The 12,500-nt window shown below is 38.3% G+C and overlaps 1 protein-coding gene across 4 annotated transcripts in view; it reads right to left on the bottom strand.

The window, feature by feature from the left end:
- Window positions 1-12,500, bottom strand: part of tjap1 (tight junction associated protein 1 (peripheral)) — a 95,679-nt gene that overhangs the window by 16,552 nt on the left and 66,627 nt on the right. For all 4 annotated transcript variants that reach the window (XM_053620765.1, XM_053620768.1, XM_053620766.1 and 1 more), the window contains 2 exons: window positions 9,775-9,936; window positions 5,428-5,494 (listed from right to left, as the gene is read on the bottom strand). In XM_053620765.1, coding sequence (XP_053476740.1) covers window positions 5,428-5,494; window positions 9,775-9,936 — 229 coding nt within the window. The remainder of the gene's footprint in view (window positions 1-5,427; window positions 5,495-9,774; window positions 9,937-12,500) is intronic.

Genomic DNA, 12,500 nt, shown 5'->3' with positions numbered 1-12,500 from the left:
CATTACGTTTTTCCAGTCTTCAACTGTCCAGTTTTGGTGAGCTTGGTGCCCTCTGCTGTCTCAGCTTTATGGTCTTGGTTGACAGAAGTGGAACCCAAACTGGTCTTCTGCTGTTGTAGCCCATCCACCTCACAGTTTGACATGTCATTCTGAGATGCTTTTCTGTCTGCAGAACTGCTGCCCCCCCATCTGATGGTTGATGTGAACATTACCCAAAACTACATGACTGCATGCACTGCTGCCACATGATTGGCTAATTAGATAATTGCATGAATGAGTAGGTGTACAGGTGTTCATAATAGAGTGCTCAGTGAGTGTAGATTATCTCAGAATCTGATCTTAGTTCAACATGTGTCTTGAAAAGCAGTAGACAAAAGCAAAAAAGGGAAAACTTTGTAGAAGTAATTAAGATTAACTACATAGTATAAAGAGCTTGATATTGGAAATAAAGGCAGCTAATTTGGGTTAAGCAGGAAACAGTACACCACATACATTTAAATAAAAATGAGGCTAACTACTATCTCTTAGCTCCACATACCCAATCAAGGAATTGGATGACATTCTATAACGCCACTTACATGCACAGGCTTTTGTCAAAGCATGCATAAATTAATTCCAATGTTTCAGCATAAATATTCCCCAAACCCCTGGGCTGGAAACCCTGAATATAAATTAATTGTGCTGTACAGATCCAGCTGCCTGCTATATAGTCCCCTCTGAAACTTTTGGAATGGTATTTGCTTCAATTCTTTTGTTTTTGTTATGCACTGAAGCCCTTTGAGTTTGAGATGAAAAGAGGAATATGAGATGATAAATCAGCTTTTATTTCCTGATATTTACATCTAGATGTGTTAAACAACTAAGAACATGGCACCTTTGGTGGCAGACCACCCAAATTTGGGGTCAACAAAGGTATTGGAATTAAAGTCTTAAAGTAAATAACATTTTATATTTGGTTGAAAATCCCTTGACTGCAATAATTGCATCAAGACGTCAACACATTTACATCACCAAACTGTTGCATTCTTCTTTTATGATGCTTTTCCAGGCTTGCACTGCAGTTTCTTTCAGTTGTTTGTTTTGGGTGGGTTCTCTCTTCAGTCTCCTCTTCAGGAGGTGAAATGCTGCTCAACTGGTTTAAGGTCTGGTGATTGATTTGGCCAGTCTAAAACCTTCCACTTTGTCCACCCTGATGAAGTCCTTTCTTGTGTTGGCAGTGTGTTTTGGGCCATTGTCTTGCTGCATGATAAAGTTCCTCCAAAATAGATTGGACTCATTTCTCTGCAAATTGGCAGAAAGAATGTTTTTGTAGACTTCTGAATTTATTCTGCTGCTTCCATCATGAGTTACATCATCAATAAAGATTAGTGAGCCTGTTCCTGAAGCAGCCATGAAAGCCAACATACTAGCACCACCGTCCTTGACTAATGAGCTTGTATGTTTTGGATCATGAGCAGACCCTTTATTTCTCCACACTATGGCCTTTCCTTCACTGTGGTAGATATTAATCTTGGTTCCAAAATTTTTGTGGCTCATCTCTGTATTTCTTTGCAAATTCCAATCTGGTCTTACTGCCAATGAGGGGGTATCTTGTAGTATGGTATATTTCTGGTCTTGAAGTCTTCTTCGAACAGTGGATTGTGATTCCTGCACCCCTGCCCTGTGGAGGTTGTTGGTGATGTCACTGTTGTTTCTGGGTTTTTCTTCACAGGTCTCACAATATTTGTCATCAACAGCTGTTGTTTTTTTTGGCCAAACTGTTTGATATCTGTTTGTTAGTACATCAGTGTTTTCTTTCTTTTCAGGACATTCCAAATTGTTGCGTTGGCTATGCCCACTGCTTATGCAATGGCTCCTACTTTCCCTCTATTCTCAGCTTCAAAATGTCTTGCTTTTCTCCAACAAACAGCTCCCTAGTCTTCAAGTTGGTTTATCCTTTTTAACAACAAATGCAGTTTTAACAGGTGAAAGCCAGGGCTCAAACCAAGAGTAGACATTCAGAGCTTTTAATTGTTTAAAACAGGCAATCTAACAAGGCATGCCTGGGCAACACAAAACACCCGTCAGTCACATGTTCCAATATTTTTGATCACTTGAAAAAATGTGTGGGTTCAATAAAAAGGTGCCATGTTCCAAGTTGTTTAACATATCTAGATGTAAATATCAGGAGATGAAAGCTGAAATTATGATCTATCGTCCCATTCGTTTTCTGCCCTCAAACCCAAATGTCTTCAGTGTACATCAAAAAAAAATTAGAATTGGCCTTCCCATTCCAATACTTTCAGAGGGGACTGCATGTGTGCGTGTCCATTTATCTGCCTACAGCATGATAACAGCATTTTGGCTGTTTACAAAGCCGATGTCTGCATTATGGGCCCACTGCACGCACTGAGAAAGCTGACGGAGCCAACAGATTTAATTGAATTGAGTGCTTCATAAAACATCACAGAAGTGAAGAGCTAAGCAGGTCTGTGCTGTGCACACAGTAATTTTAAAAAGGGCGTGTGATCAGATGGCTGGATATGATATTCTAAATACAGGCTTCTGAGCCACAGGGTATTTCCAGTACTACAGTAAAAACGACAATGTAACGGAAAACAATTCCTGTGATTTAAATCCTGCTACATATTTAATGTGTGTTCAGGACATGGATACACTGCTACCTAAACTTCAACTCAGTCTACTATTAGCTTTAGAGGAGGCTCAAAAGTGCAGAGTGATTGCAAGTGCCAGAAAAGCCTCTCTTACCAATCACTAATGGAGAATTTAGCAATAGTGTAACAGTACCTATAAAGTGGATGAGGTGGAACAATAAACTCAGTGCACAGATAAAGCAGCTGTTCAATACAGTCCACACAAAACTAGTAATAATCGATGTAAACTAAAATACATTCTAAAAAGTGAGGAAAGGGAAGACAAAGGAAGAGATGCTTACTCACAAGATGAGAACTTTACACTGCACAGCTGAAGTTCAGTGGTTGAAATGCTTAAAACACATCAGCAAGCCCAGATTTTGCTGATGGCTCGCGCATTTAACACATCAGGAATGCATTTCTCTTTTGTACCAATTTTACCTTGCAAGATATAGAAGTGATTGCAAATGTCTGATATTGACAAACTTGCACATCATACAGCAACTACAACAGGAAGTGCTCATCAACCACTGCACTGCACACTTGGACTCTAGAGTGATGCCTCTGATGTCAAAGCACTGCCATGCAAAGGGAGAACAGAAGGGTGAGACAGTGGAGACTAAAGAATGACAACTACACTAATGAACTTTGAAGGGTGAGAAGATAGAAGAGAATGAGTGATCACGCAACTGCATGAACCCAGGTTTGACTGATGGCAGCCTGATGGTGATGGTTGTGGTGGTAGTGAGTTCCAAGTCATGGCAGCATGAGTAGAGAAGAGGAAAAGATGGAAAAAGAGTGAAAGAAATGATGGGCACAAAGCACAGTATGATTGTACACAATTAGTCATTGCTTTCTATAGCTAAAAAAAATTGGTAGCCTGCCATTAAACATTACATTGCAATGCCATTTGTGCTATTTGTGATTGTTGGCAGGGGGCATAGGTAGGAGGGTTAAAGATGTGCAAATATAAAGTGCCTGGAAATCAACTGACTGAAAATTTCAACATGTACAGTGGCGTTTGAAATTTTAGCCCATTCCTCAGTACAGAACAGCTTCAACTCTGGGATGTTGGTGGGTTTCCTTACATGAACTGCTTTGCTTCAGGTCCTTCCACAATATTTCTATTGGATTAAGGGTCAGGACTTTGACTTGGCCATTCCAAAACATTAACTTTATTTATCTTTAAGCATTCTTTGGAAGAACGACTTGTGTACTAAGGGTCAATGTCTTGCTGAATGACCCACTTTCTCTTCTATGATTCAGATCATGGAAAGATATCCTGACAATTTCCTTTAGAATTCGCTGGTGCACTTCAGAATTCATTGTTCCATCAATTATTGCAAGCTGTCCTGGTCCAGATACAGCAAAACAGTCCCAAACCATGATACTACCACCGGCATGTTTCCCAGATGGGATAAGGTTCTTATGCAACTCTTTTTCTGCATTCCTCAGAAATCTCCTTTGTTCGTGCCATGATGCACTTTCACAAACATGTGATGTGAGGATCAGACACTGATAGATCCCTGTTCTTTAAATAAAACATGGCGCTCACCCACACCAGTCATCCCGTTGGTTGAAAAGACCTGGCTCTAATTTCATCTTCAAATTAACTGCTAATCCTAGAGGTCCGCATACTTTTTCCCCACTACCACATATGTAATATCGGATCATTTTAATAAATTAATTTAATTCTCACTTCTGTAATTGGGTTCTCTTTGTCTACTGAACATCTGATGATGTTTCAGGTCATATTTATGCAGATATATAGAAACTTTCAAGCACCACTGTACAAGAATATATATCAGAAACATAAAAATATAAATGATACAAAATGCATTTTTGAGAAATGCTACATAGCATACTTTATTTATTTATTTATTTTGAGAAAAGCAGCCTAAAATCATACACCTTAATATTAATACAGGCTTCAACGCGATTATTTTTTCAGACCGGCAAACACTAACAAAGACAGGCACGGAGTCTTGTAATTTGCATCACTGTAAAACCATTCACGCCAAACATGTTTGATTACATTAGCATTTGAATGACACTGAAAGGAGAAAGGCTGTGACCAATCAGGTTGGCTTTAAATCCCTTTCCTTTACAGATCATCAGACCTCAAAGACTCTTAAATGTTAAATTCTAATACCTAGAGTTAGTTTTCATGAATAGTTGTAATTTACATGTAAAACAAATCATTCAACAGTTCTAAGGTGCTTATTAAATCAATTACATGTGGCAGTACTCCAGTTTATTCTGTTAATTTCCAAAAACATGATTAAAACAATAATAGCATAAAACATTTTATATTAAACTTAATGTTAAGCTATTTATAATTTATAATTTTATAATTTATAAAATGTTAGGCTCAGAGAAACATGACCTCCACTGTGAAGATGATGAAGATGATCAGATGGTTTATTAGGAGCCATTTATTTAAATATGAAGAAACTACCAAAGGGTTCAGAAATATTAATCCTCACAACTGTCTTTATCATCAATTTATTATTGCAAGAGTACACTAAATAATTCAATTGAGGTGCAGCAGCCTGGCTAGGAGGATACAATGCAAGTGGCACCATATAAGAAATTGTTCAACATGCATTTTAAAGGTTCATCAATGTTATAGAGCCTAATCTAATCCCTGTGACATGAAGAGATATAAAGGCTGGTCTGACTCTCAGCAAACTGATTGAGTGTCATTATATTAGTGAAACCAATAGAAAGGAAATGAAAGACATCTGTCTCTAAAATTAATTTAGGAGGTAAAAGTAAAAGGGAGAGTGATTACCAAGGCATGAAGCTTCTCTTCCAGATCCTGGTTAGCTCTCTGGGAAGCTGTGTAACTGTTCTGCAGTCTGTGGGAGAAACACACATAATTAACACCGCAGGAACAGGAAGAAACGCTCGATTTTGCATCAGCTCATGCTCTGCTTTTTAGAGACGAAGAATCAGTCATTAATACAACAGTACAGAACCATTATACCGTATTCAGCAATGCATTCGGGGAAATAATATTACAGCGGCCTCATCTGTTTCTTGCCTTACATTTAGAGTGATGCAGACTGGCAGTGTTTTCAACGACATTCATAATAAGGCAGCACTGACACTAGACAGGTATGGCCTGTGTTTAGATAGGCAGATTAATGATGTGCACAATAGGCAAATAGCCCTGTGGAATACACACTGGAGGTTTTTTCTTTGTTTGTTTTTAATCTGAATTTTTTTTGCAGGTTTTCAGCAGCTCTGACACACACACACGACTGTAAAAGACAGGATGAGGAAGAAGCCATGCATTTTCATCACCATAACTCACTACATCTTAGGAGCAATATACAGATATCCAGAGGATATGTCGTGTTCTCATACAATGTTCCAACAGATAATTGCCAAACACTGCTAGGACAATGTATAGGAGAAGTGCTTTATTGCCGCCCCCCCAACACACACACTCTTTAAATTAATGTAAGTACATAGAAATACATTTAGATAGGAAATGTGTTCAGGCATGGCGTGCATAAAAATCATAGTTGTATGCCTAGATATATCATTAACAAATAACATTAATAGATGTTATGAAATTAATCACTAAAATAAATGTTTATACATATTCTGCTTAATTGAGCAGTTCAAAATGGGTTTCTCTACACAATAAAAGGTAAAGTATTGTGTGTGCTGGGAACAGGAGAACCAAAAAAAAACAAAAAAACATTAACATTAGTGTCCAAAACCTAACTGAAATTTCCATCATATTCCGGTTCATATTGATATTTTGGAATTGCAGCTATTCACTTCAGCAGCAAGCTTTAAATTAATCATCATGTAAATCTTGCACTGAAACACTAAACATTTCCCTACTGGAGACTACCAAACCAATCACAACAAAACCATATCATCACTGGTATACATCATGTCTGTGTCCTCTACGTTTTCAAATGTTAATGAATATAATATTGGAGCATTTTTCTAGATCAAGTGGAATCTGGTTGTCATTGTGCCCCCCCAAAAAAAAAAAGTTAAAAAGAGATGCCACTAATGCCACTTTAAAAAAACACTTAATGCGTATAAATCAGAACTTGTGCACGCTATGCTGATTTCACCAAGCTAATAAACTTTATTTGATCTTATACAATGGTTACACATCCTTATAATAATCTGATGGTCCGATACAGATAATACACACTATATATTTATCCACTCAAAAGATAAAAGCACGGAAATGAAGCTCCATGATCCAATGGACGAATGAGTTTATGCAGTGAGAATTAAATAGCTTTAGTTAGCAATAGTTAAATATTATGGACTGATTTCAATAAGGATTCATTTTCATTATTGGATGCTGCACTTTCGGTTCAGACGGCGTGTTTTAGGGAATTTAACAGCATGGTTTTGCTGATATTTCACTAGGGTGCAAAAGGTGAGCATATTTGGGTCAGACAGAGGATCACAAGATTGAAAAATCAACCACTCATACGATTTCATTCTAGTTTTTTTTTTGGTAATATACAGTAGTATCAGAACATTGCATTTGTTTTTATGTCAGAAATAATCCAAATAACAGATAATCCAGTTTAAAATAATGTTCTGTTATATTTTCATGAAATTCTCGGAGATGCTCTAAGATGCAAGGCTTAGAGGGGTATTTATGAAAACAGATACGATTCATGATTAGTTAGGAAAGGTATGCCATTCCTGTGATTAAGAAGATAAAAAATGCTAATTGATTACAGTGGATTGTGTGTCTGTCAGTGGCAGTGTGATGAGGATGAGAAGGCATGAGACATTAATACATGAACACACAACGTTGGCTGGGCCGCCTGCAAACAAGCTGATTGATCTGTTGATCACACAGTATGACAAAGAACGTTAACATGCCCCGCTTTGCAGTCTGTTTATGCACAAAGTATCCCTTCATCTAATATACAATTCTGAATACATTCTCAGTTGATGGACTGGGGGTTGAGTACAATTCATGTTTTATAAATCCTTTTCAATCCACCAAGTCTTAGCCTGAATACATCGCTACATCACATCCTGTAAATACACACATTTTTAAGTTCAACATTAATAAGGGATTATCAATATCAATATAAATTTATGCTTACACGGACTACTGGGATTGACTCAGTCTATTTCACAGTTAATAGAGTTAGCTGGACCCCCATAAACGATATCATGGCAGAGGTTAATTAGGTTGGCTCTTCAGATAGGTGGGGTCAGACTGGGCAAACTGGCAACGAGTGCTGATAAACTGGGTAGAGGCCGAGAAAAATAGAAAATTCCTACTCTGAGTTTCTAAAACCCACTGCTGTAACCTCAGAGCCCTAATACGTGTGTGAACCTGGCACAGTGTACTCGCACGACACTGATACACATGCACACTGTGGCACATATTCATTACCCGATTGTTATCCAATTAGACTATTATACAAAATGGCACTGAGAGTTGGAGAAGTGGAGCAGAAGCTGCAATGCAGTCTCCGATTTGACGGAAAGAATGCTGATTGAATCCGGATGCTTATGACAGGTATATAGCCTGATTGGAAATGAATCTGTCTGATTGCAACAGAATGAGACACTGACTTAATCAGGGAGACGCGATCAGAGGAAACAAGTGGCATTAAAATGAGAGCAAATCAGGCTGGATGATCAGGATACACAATACAAAAACAATAGGTCATTTTTAAAAAATTAACATTTACATAAAGTTTAAAAAAATAGTATAGAGAAGTACATTTTGGCCAATGTTCATCTTGCATAACTGGTCTTACAGCATCATCAGTGAGATTAAAAGAGATGATCGTGATTTGTCAATGTCACTCTAATCTCATCTTTGAGTTTGTAAGTGTATATGCTCTCATAAATTTTTTTTTAAAAAACCCAACAGAAAACGCACCTTGGCTACTCTTTCTGTATGGAGTTGAGTGATTTTGCAAAAACTTCCTATCATTTTTTTCCCCCATCTTTTTCGTCATGCTGGTTTTAAGACTATTTTGCAAGTTACTGAACGGAGCAATGAACCTAATTTCCCTATTGATGTAAATATAAGTGCAAGGAAACAAAACCAAAGTACCTTTTCAAACAAACTGTTAAAAACAAAATGCAAACAAGTATTTCTAAAATGAAAATAATCAAGCATGGATACTGTACTGTAGTTTTCCTTGGCCAGGTAAAATGTCACAGCATCAGTAATGTTTTTCCAGTGCTTACTAGTTTACTCCTGCAGTACTGTTCATGTGCACTCCCCACCTTGCTTTCTGGATTTCGGCACACTCTTTCAGGTGCTTTCTTGGTGGTTAAACAAAATGGGGAAAAAATAAATAAACTAAAAAAATAAATACTAAATAACTAAATTAAATGAAATCCAGCAAATTAAATTCTGTTAATGTACTTTGTGTCTCAAGTATAGACAATTAAATAGATTGAACAGCTGTGCATCTGTAACCGACAGCTGAGGTTAACATTTTAGAAGGTCATGATTCAGTCGTGATGTATTGAAGACGAGTGGTCTTGCACCTCAGTGTAACTAGGAGAGACAAGTGAAGACAGGAATACTCACGACAAAAGATATAAAGCATTGATATGAAATTTGAGCGTTTTTCAGACAATCATTCCAGTCTTATCACGGTCATGGCAAAAACATTGAGCAGGCCTTGTGCATCACTGCCTCCTTGCTACATGTGTCAGCTTTTCCATTTTCTGTCTTAGACAAACACCTTGCGCACAGCAGATTAATTGAAACCGATGGTGCTCAACATATTCATGCACTCATAACTTTTCCTGCCTTCATTACGTCATAAAAAATAGATTGAGAGGAAGGTGTTTGCTCCACGTTGGGAAGAGGAGACAAAAGTCCCAGACATAGTGGAGAGACAGTAAGTACATAACCAGATGGTGAAAGCCAGCCAACAGCCATGGGAGGCTGAGTCAGTTTGTCTGGGCGATAGTGTGTTACTGAGTAAGGCAGAGCTACTGAGCTAACATATCCATAGGGTATTCAAGAGAAACAGTGTGAGAGAGAGTGTGTGTGTGTGTGAGAGAGAGAGAGAGAGAGAGAGAGAGAGAGAGAGAGAGAGAGAGACAGACAGACACACACAAAGAGTGCAAGACACAAACAAAGACAGATGGTGGGTCTAACCTTCGAAACTTGTCTTTCATCTTCTCCAGATCGTCCCGTGTTCGGCCCATCTCTGTCTGCATGTAGTGTCGACGGCTCTCAAACTCCTCCTCCATGGCCTCCATTTTGTGGGTGGTATGTGTGAGATGGTGGCGCAGGTCTTCATTCTGCTGTTGTAAGATCCTGGAAACATACACAGGAAATTTTTTAAAAATCAATACTAATATTATTTTAATGCTCTAGAAAGGGTTTGTTGCTTAAGTCCACTACTAGACTGATACATCCTGTCCTATACATTACTTTGAATCTGGCATCCCTGCTCAGGCCAAAACCTAATGCTCATGTGTATCTGCAAATCTAATCTAATCTGCATATTTGTGCAGGCATGTGCATATTTAACTAGGAAAGGTGTGTGTGTGTGCATGTGTGTGTGTGTGTGTGTGTGTGTGTGTGTGTGTGAGGGAGAGAGGTAGAGAGAGAGAGAGACAGACCATGAGGGCACTATGTGCTGAGGGCAGTTGGTTGTGTGCTGAGGAGACAAGGGCAACTGTCATGAGACACAATACATCTGCTATGTGCTACAAAATTGTCTCCTCAGTGCTCTTGCCGAAGCCCACTGGCTCTGGGGACATGCTGCTCTTTTACATTAAAGGGGTCATATGATGCTTTTTAATGTTTTCCTTTTCCTTTAGTGTGCAATGTATACGATCTGCAAATTTACACAGCTCATAGTCTCCCACAAAGGGATTTATTCTATCTAACAAAACACTGCTCCAGACCTGCCCAAAACGCCTCGATCCAAGTCCAGATATTACTTCCAAATGTCTGCAATTTCACAACTTGAAATATCAGCATAATGTCACCATAAGTTTTGTCATTTTTAATTAATAATTTTTTTAAAAAACTGTATTTTATGTTGTCACTTAAGGACAAAGTTGTTACAGTGAAGAAGGCAAATTAAACCGTTCTAACATCGTATCTAAAAGGTAAGAGAGTTACAAAATAAACACTTACCACTGTGAAACGTTCTGCTCAAGTCGTTCTTGCAAAGTTGGTTCTGACTGACCTGCTTGTTCATCCGCATTTTCAGAATCTGACTCGGGCTCGAACTGATACGGTAAAAGTGACAACATTATTAACTATGTTGCTTAGAAGCCTAGGAAGCTGAAGCTCGCCATTATGCTAAGGGCCGTTACATTTCCAACACACGCTTGAGGTTTTTGGCCAATCACAACGTAGTGGGTCAGCTGGCCAATCAGAGCACTCTGGGCTTTTCGGAAAGAGGGGCTTTGGAGAAACCAGACCTCAATCGGAGCGTCTCAGGCAGCCTGGGATTAGAGGTACCACAATAATGTACAGTATGTGAAAAATAATGTGTTTTTTGAACATTAAATCATGTTAACTTATTCTATTACACCCAATAAAAAAAATAATGAACTTTTAAAAATCATCATATGACTCCTTTAAAACCACTTCCCAGAATTCCTCACCTTTCTAATTAAACTAAAAGCATATAAGGATTTCTAAGTAATTAAAAATAAATCCGTTCCAAAATGCAAAAAAAAAAGTCTGATTTATTCACTCCTACAAAAAAATAGCAAAGCGCAAAATAAAAATGCATGAAATAAAATAAGTAAAAATAATAGCAAAAGCAATCTTTAATAAAGTTGTGTGTAAATATTTGTTTAAGCCAAACCAAATCAAAATTCTCAGTAGGATTTACAAAAGTTTTGGAAACGCTGGTTTCCTTTGTACTTGTGTGAACGTCAAAATCTTGGGGCAGTGGTGGTTTGGGCTCTGGGTTACTGATCGGAAGGTCAGGGGTTCAAGCCCCAGCACTGCCAAGCTGCCACTGTGGGGCCCTTGAGCAAGCCCCCTAACCCTCTCTGCTCCAGGGGCACTGTATCATGGCTGACCCTGCGCTCTGACCCCAGCTTCCTGACATGCTGGGGTATGCAAAGAAAAGTATTTCACTGTGCTGTAATGTATACGTGATCAATAAAGACTCATTACTCATTATTATTATTATTATGCTGATCACCCATAAAGTGCAAAGAATGCTCCCAACACAGCTCACTTACACTTTGCTGCGCCCACACAACCCCATAATAGTTCAAGCATACAGAGGGCTGGAAACATGAAATGACTACCAAACCGTGAAAGCAGAGGCAGAAAGGCAGAAATGGAAGTTATTTTGACTAACTTCTATACCAAGAACAGTGTATCAATTCAAAATCAAAAGGTCAAAATCGAGGGCCAATTACAGAAAAGATGAATTAGATGTAAATCAAGTGAGGTGAAAAGAAAATGGTGTGACATGAAAACAGAAAAGAAAACCAGATGCACACTGTACCCAGGTGATCATGCACACCATGTACACCACACAGGGAAACTGATATTTTTAAATTAAAAGTTGCACGTCATTAAAAGAAGATGCCGTGTAAAACGGAAGTGAAGCTTTCACTCTCGTCTTTAAACATCCTCTTCCTGATTAGTGTGACCTGTGCTAAACCTTCAGTCAGCGGAGGCATTTGTTTATGGTTTATGGCTATGCACAGAGGACAGGAATGTTTTTTTTTTTTAATTATGGGTTTAAAATAAATATCAAATTTCTTGTGTAAATGCACCTACAAACCATTTCTAAATGAGACCCACTGCTCCAGTATATCTAAATGTTTTCTCTTCTGTGGTAGCCCATCTCGCTTTCCCATCTAACTCCACTTAAGTGTAAAGAGCTCTAGCCATTA

Source organism: Ictalurus furcatus, chromosome 3 (genome assembly GCF_023375685.1).
Source record: "Ictalurus furcatus strain D&B chromosome 3, Billie_1.0, whole genome shotgun sequence".
Lineage (NCBI taxonomy): Eukaryota > Metazoa > Chordata > Actinopteri > Siluriformes > Ictaluridae > Ictalurus > Ictalurus furcatus.
This window is presented reverse-complemented; position numbering and strand designations above follow the sequence as displayed.